General features: G+C 42.1%; 1 protein-coding gene across 1 annotated transcript in view; it reads left to right on the forward strand.

The window, feature by feature from the left end:
- Positions 1-7568, forward strand: part of ST8SIA6 (ST8 alpha-N-acetyl-neuraminide alpha-2,8-sialyltransferase 6) — a 130251-nt gene that overhangs the window by 856 nt on the left and 121827 nt on the right. Inside the window, exon 3 of the mRNA XM_011963911.1 lies at positions 425-552. Within this exon, the coding sequence (XP_011819301.1) occupies positions 425-552 (128 nt within the window). The remainder of the gene's footprint in view (positions 1-424; positions 553-7568) is intronic.

Below are 7568 nucleotides of genomic sequence, written 5' to 3' on the forward strand. Positions count from 1 at the left end.
CCTGGCGCCCCCGGACCCCAAAGCCGCCCATCGCTTCCTCTCGGGCGCGGAGACTTTTGGCCGCGGCAGGGAGCAGCCCACGGGCGGCGACGGCCTGAGAGTGCAGTAGGGGAGGGGGTCGCAGGGAGGCGACCCTCGGACCGGTGGACAGCCGCTGGGGAGCAGAGGGACCAGTCAGGGCTGCGGGGGCTCTAGCGCGCATCTCTGTGGGCTAGGCAGCTGTGGAGAGGGACCAGCCGTCGGGCTCCCCATCAGGATCCCGGGCTCCCCATTCTGGTCCTTGCTGTCCCTTCCTTCCCGCCCTAAGGCTCTTCCAACTCTGGGGTTGGGGACCTGACCTGGGAGCCGGGGAGCGCGAGATCTCTCTGCCAGGCAAGGAGCGCGACTCCCAGTCTGTCAGCCAACGGCTCCCGGCGGGATGTAGCAACTTAAGTTTTCTCCTCGGCTGTGCAGGATCCTGGTGGAGGAAAGCAAGGAGGCCACTCACGGCACTCCCGCAGCGCTGAGGACGCTCCGGAGCCCGGCCACCGCGGCACCGCGCGCCACGAACAGGTACAGCGGCGCCCAGCGCGGGCGGAATGGGGCTCAGGGGCTGCGAGCCGGGCGTGGGGCGCGGCTGCACCGGCTTGGATTCGCTGGGAGTAGGCAGGTTGGGACCGCGCGATTGAGTGTGAGAGTGTGCGTGTTTGGAGAGGGCGCGGGGAGTGGGGGCACTCTCCACACTCCCTCAACCCTCTAAGCCTCGATGTGAAGGGTCTTTGAATCAAGGGGGATCCTCCAACAGCTGCATTTGAAAAATGGGTGCTGAGTTTTCCTTTCAACGATGGTGTGTTGAAAGCCGCCCCCCGCACCCTCACTCCCCCCCACCAACCTTTCGAGAGAAGCAGCTCAGCCTGTCTTTATGGAGGGATCTGGTTGATTTGCTTTTTGTTTTCTACGCTTTAAAATGCACCGGTGTTAAGATTCAGGTTTCTTCTGCGTGCTAGAAATGATTTTGTCCTTAGTGATTGGAGGCTTAAATTTTTTTCTTATCATTCATATGTGTATTTATTCATAGGCAGTAATTGTGGGTTTTTTTTTCCCTGATTGTAAAAGTAATACAGGTTGGTGCAGAAAGTTAGAAAATAGAACTGCATAAAAGAAAATGTTTTTCATTCAGAGTCCTTACCTCTCAGAGACCATATTCAGGTTGGTTTTGGTCTGTATTTCTTCCAGTAGTCTTTTCTATATACATATATTTAAAAAATATAGCTGAGATTATACATTGTAGTTTATCTTCTGACTTTTTTCTAAAAATCCTAGACCTATACCTGTCATTGCATTCCCCTCCCCCCACAAAAACATTGCTTCGGATTGTTGCATAACTTATTATCTGAAGGTGCCATAATCTATTTAATAGTTTCCATTTTTAACATTTAGGTTGCTTCTTTTTTCTGTTTTATTTTGTTTGCCATCAGTAATTCTATGAAGTGCATCCTTGTATGTAAATCTTTAGCTTCATTTCAAGTTAATTACCCTGGACAGATAAGAGTTGAGATTATTAAGTCAAAGAGTATGTACTCTTTAGATTCCAAGTCACATTGTCAGTTGCTTCCTCGAAGGGTTGAATCAATTTACATTTTCACAAGCAGAATGTACTGCTTCCTGCCTTAGCACTGCTATTATGATTGCAATCTTGTATACGGTCTCTTTTCCTCTTTTTATCTCTTGCAAATCCCTTTTCTTCTGCGTATGCTTCTGTATATTCTTGGCTCTTGGATCCACCTTAATCTTCTGATGGTATGACTTCAGGCAGCTCTAGCACGGCTCTGAGAAGGGTCTGGAAGTGTTTGGAATAAACCCTGAAGTGAGGAACACCACTGCCTGCCATTCCCTCATTGGAATTTCACAGCATATTAGAGGCACTAGGATCTCCTGGAGTAACAAAAGCTTTTGAGAAAAACAGTGTCCTTTAGTTTTTTCTATTCCGGTTGGTGTAGTATCGGTAACCTAGCTTTCTCGAAGAACTGAGAAGCATTCAATGTTTTCCCAAGCCCTGTGGCTACTACACATTCCAGGGTTGACCCTTTGTGAAAGTTTGAAAGAATGTACTCATCAAATGGCATTTGATCTCAGGTCATTTTTAGAGGTAATTCTTTGATGAATTTTTCACTTCCTTTTGACACACTTCTTTTCTACTTGGCATACTTCTTGGGCTAATACAGGTAACTCATAATTATTCTGAATATGGCCCACTTTATTGTTTTAAAATTTTTACCATTCTTCTGTGTTTGTAAAAGCCTCTTTATGTTTTGATTTATTTTATGTCCCCTTTATCATTTATGATTTTGGTTATTTATGGAGCAGGGGTACAAATTTTAATCCACCATACTACTTGGTTGTATAGAGAAACTGTAATTTCTTCATTTTTCTGGAGCTGGTCTGATCTTCCCACATGAGCCCCATGGTAACGATGCTTGTAGGAATAAGGAGGGCCAACACTTAATGAACTATTCTTATGGGCCAGACACTGATCTAAGTACTTGACATTTTTAATTTTAAAAATTTTCAAAATAGGTTTAGGGGGTAAAGTGCATTTTTGTTACATGGATATATTGCCTAGTGGTGAAGTCACCATTTTAGTGCAACCGTCACCCAAATAGGGTGTACTCATTGTACCCAATGGATAATTTCTCAGCTCTCCCCTCATTCTCACTCTCCCACCTTTCTGTGACTCCAGTGTTCGTTAGTCCACAATCTGTCTATAAGTACACATTATTTAGCTCCTATTTATGAGAACATGTGGCATTTGACTTTCTGTTTCTGAGTCATTTCATTTAAGAGAACGGCCTCCAGTTCCACCCTCGTTGCTGCAAAAGACATTACATCCTTGTTTTTCGTGGCTGAGTTGTAGTATGTGGTATGTATATGCCACATTTTCTTCATCCAGTCCTCTGTTCAGGGACACTTAGGTTGATTCCATGACTTTGTTGTTGGGCATAAGCACTTTACATTTAAGTCATTTAATCCTTAAAAAATACTAAGAGAAACTCTTGTTATCCTAATTTTTATAGAGGGGGACATTGAGGCAAAAAGATTAAGTAAGTTGCCCACAATCACAGAGTTAACACATTGTGGAGCCTGGAGTGAAACCCAGGCCAGGAGAATCCAGAATCCCACACGTTTAATTTCCCACTGTGTTGCCTGCCATAGGTGCTGGGAAAGATGGTGTGTGCGTGTGTTTGTGTGTGTGTGTGTGTGCGTGTTCAAATATTCAATCCAGGCAAAAGCTTAGATGTGACCATTGAAGAGACTCTTTCTGGCAATATTTGTTCTTTCTAAGGAAAAATGCCCAGGCTCTCAGATTGCTCCTACTATCTCATCTCACTTTAAGATGCCATCCAAGTAAGCCAAGCACGGAGGCTCACGCCTGTAATCCCAGCACTTCGGGAGGCAGAGGCAAGTGGATCACTTGAAGTTAGGAGTTCGAGACTAGCCTGACCAACATGGTGAAACCCTGTCTCTACTAAAGGATACAAAAATTAGCTGGGTATGAGGGTGTGCACCTGCAGTCTCAGCTACTCAGGAGGCTGAGAGGCGAGAATCGCTTGAACCCACAAAGGGGAGGTTGTAGTGAGCCAAGATCATGACACTGCACTCCAGCCTGGGTGGCAGGCCAAGGCTCTGTCTCAAAAGAAAATTTAAAAAGATAACATTCAGGTGCATTAGGGAGGCGGCCTTAGGTGATGCTGTGCTCCTGAGTTGGAGCTCATGATCATAGTATCTTTTCCTTCTAATCTACAGGGTGATGTTGATCCTTTTCCATCTTGGTGGCCAGGCACCCTGTTGAGAGCCAATGATAAGATCTGCAGCTTGTGGCTCTTTCTTTTCTCTCAGGTGTTGCACCTGCTGGTGCTTCTGGCTTGTCTTGGCCTCACCTGAGATCCTACTGATGTTATCTTTCAGGGATCTGGCAAAGATTCTTTTTTGGTCCCATCTCGGGTTGTCTCTCTGTAACACTGGCTATGATGCTACTCACTCAGCTGTTGCTAGCTAGCTCCATAGCCAGCCTCTCACCTATTTCTGGGCCTCATCTAAACATACAAGAACCAGAATTAGTTCAGAAAATGAAATATCACAGCCTCCCTCTACTTGCTCCACCAAGTAGATGTGACCCTACTCTTAGTTATCTCAGGATGGAGTACTGCCCAGGAAGTGATCTATTTCAAAATCCTAATTGGAGGAGGAAGCAAAGCTTTTTTGTCATTGTTATTACTCTTGTCGCTGGCTTTTTATTGTCCCCATCTTTCTCCCTCTCCGAGCCAAAACTTTCCTCTTTCTTTTTTTCTCTTCTGCTCCTACTGACTCAGTTCCAGAAATTGGCAAGCTTCCCTCTGTTTCATATTCTATTCGCCCTCATGCAAACCTGCAGGTCTAGCTCAAACTCAAGCTTTAATGATAAATTGTGGGGACTAGAGAAAAAGGATTGGGAAAAGTCAAGCAGCTGTGTCTTCCAAGTAAGATGGTTAATGTGCTAAAGTGGGAGAATGAAAAGAATTTGGAATATATTCTCTCGAGGCTGCTGAAAATCATATTTTACTTGTCTAAAGTGGATTATTACCTTATCTACTCTTTTTGCATTCTTTCAGGAAAAAGTCTTAATCTCTTCTTCCTCCCTGCAAAGATGTTTCAAGTGGGCTAGGTTAAGGTCATATGCTCAGAAAGAAAAAGATAAAAATAAACTAGTAGTTTTCAAAGTATCACTCCATTACAATGGATCCTTTCTCTTGCTAATAAGTTTTGTCAGTTTTTCATTGACTTTCTTGTTCTTTTAATAACCAGCTCTTGGATTTATTACTCAATGTATATATATTTCCATGTTCTATTTCCTTCGTGGTACTTTTATCTTTTAAAATATTCTATTTTTTCAACTTAATGTTTTGAAATGAATGCTTGATTTATTTATGTTATTTTTCCTCTTTTTTGTAACACAAATATTTAATACTATGAATTTTCCATTGAATGCAGCTTTGGACTCATTCCTTCAGTTTCTATATATAATGTTGAGATTTTAAAAAATACATTCTAAATTGTTTATAATTACATTTTAGAACTTTTTATCTTCAGAGTCATTTAGGTGAAGACTTTAAACTTTCCAAGTGATTGGAATATTTTTTTCTAAAATATTATTTTCTTAAATAACATTAATTTCATTTTGATTATGAAAGTTCAATAAAACCCTGCCATAATGCCATAAGCGAGTACCCAAATATCCAATCATTAGAAATGAGGGGCTGAATTATTGGGAGATTAATGAAACGGCCAGCACAAGCTTGTGTAACTAGCTAATTTGGAGTTCCATGGGAACATCCATGTCTTGGCTATGATTTGGCAACTTTTGGTGGCAGCTGTCCATTTTGGCTTTAAACATCTATGGTGATGATTTGGGATTGTGTGGCTGGCTGTGACGTTCTGGACAGCAGCTGCTGTTATTCTTTGAATGTCCTGGTTAGTTGGTGTCTGTTTCATTGGCCCATCTGGGATGATTGAACCATGAGTTTACCAAAGAAGGGGGACCTCACCTTCACGTCTCTGTTTTCCTATAGAGGTTCGCCTGCTATTTTTCTTAATGGCCTTTCTCTCGCTTTCCTGTGGTCCTTTTTCTCTGCAGAAGGACTTTGGCCTCTACTCGCTAATTGCTGAAGCTAATTAGAAATCCTCAAACTAGGCTGGTCACAGTGGCTCACACCTATAATTCCAGCACTTTGAGAGGCCAAGGCAGGTAGATTACTTGAGGTCAGGAGTTTGAGACCAGCCCGGCCAACATGGTGAAACCCTGTCTCTACTGAAAAAACAAAAATTAGTCAGGCGTGGTGGCCAGTGTCTGTAGTCCCAGCTACTCAGGAGGTTGAGTCATGAGAATCACTTGAACATGGGAGGTGGAGGTTGAAGTAAGCCAATATCACTCCACTGCACTCCAGCCTGGGCAACAGAGAGAGACTCTGTCTTAAAAAAAAAAAAATTTTTTAATGTTAATATTAGTTAAATTAATCTATATAGTTTTTGGGATCATGCGGCAAAGGGGTGGGCTTTTTAGTAATTATTATTTTACTATACACTTTTTCCTATGAACATTATTTTTTGATTTTAATCGAGTTATTGCTTAACAACCAAGTACTATTTAGATTCTCTTTTCATTGCTTGGAATTTATCATTTTAAATGATCCCCTCCCCATTTCTTCAGTTCTTTGTTCTTTATTTCTTTCTTGGTCATAAGCTTAGTATCTATTTGCATAAGTCTAATATTTTTAGCATTGGAATATAGACTATAGTCATGAAACTTTAGATTTGAGGGCACTTTTTTTTTCTGGTAGTTCATGAAAGCTTTTATTTTATTTTAATGATACAATTCTTTCTGTTTTTTTTTTCTTTTGAGACGGAATTTCGCTCTCGTTGCCCAGGCTGCAGTGCAGTGGCGCAATCTTGGCTCACTGCAACCTCCGCCTCGCGGGTTCAAGCGATTCTCCTGCCTCAGCCTCCTGAGTAGCTGGGATTACAGGCGTGCGCCACTGCACCTAGCTAATTTTTATATTTTTAGTCGAGATGGGGTTCACTCTGTTGGCCAACTCCTGACCTCGTGATCCGACCCCCTCAGCCTCCCAAAGTGCTGGGATTGCAGGCATGGGTCACTGCTCCCAGCCACAATTCTTATTTTTCATACATGGATTCTGTTATTCGATCACAGCTGTATTCTTTTTTTTTCTTTTTTTTTTTTGAGACACAGTAATGGTGCCATCTTGGCTCACTGCAACCTCCGTCCCCAGGGTTCCAGCAATTTTTCTGCCTCAGTCTCCCAAGTAGCTGGAATTATAGGCAGCGTCCACCACCATGCTTGGCTAATTTTTTTTTTTTAAGTAGAGATGGGGTTTCGCCATGTTGGCCAGGCTGGTCTTGAACTCCTGACCTCAGGTGATTCACCTGCTGCAGTCTCCCAAAGTGCTAGGATTACAGGCATGAGCCACCACGCCCAGTCCTTTTTTTTCTTTTTATTCTTAAAGCTTTTTAGACATTTTATTTTTCCTCTATTTTGTGAAGTGAATCTTCGTTTTCTGTCTTGCATTGTTCTTATTCTTCCTTTTCTTCACCATCCCCTCTGCAAGTTGGTAACTTTATTTCTCTTTCAGATTTTGGCTCTGTCTTTTTCCTCTGCTTTCTGGGATGGCTTCTCAAATTTGTCTTCCATGTTACTGAATTACTTTTCTGAAGTGTCACTTCTCTGTTGTGCTCTATCGAAAACAGTAAATTGGTTACATTTTTTATTCTTTACAATTATTTTCTTCTCTCAGCCTGAAACTTACTGTATCAGTTTACATCTCAGAAAGCATCTAAGTAGCCTTTTACAACTCACTTTCTATTTGTTATTTTGTGTTTTCTTATATTTCCTTGAGACCACGAAGGGAATGTTTTCTAAAGATTTCCTGTTTCTTGTAGTTAACTGTTTTTCAAAAGTAGGATTCTTCTCTGCATTTTAAGAGCAATAGCCTCCTCCTACATTATAGAATATTTTCATAAGTTTACTGTTTTTCAAA

The sequence above is a fragment of the Colobus angolensis genome, unplaced genomic scaffold (assembly GCF_000951035.1).
Source record: "Colobus angolensis palliatus isolate OR3802 unplaced genomic scaffold, Cang.pa_1.0 Scaffold63, whole genome shotgun sequence".
NCBI classification, from domain to species: domain Eukaryota; kingdom Metazoa; phylum Chordata; class Mammalia; order Primates; family Cercopithecidae; genus Colobus; species Colobus angolensis.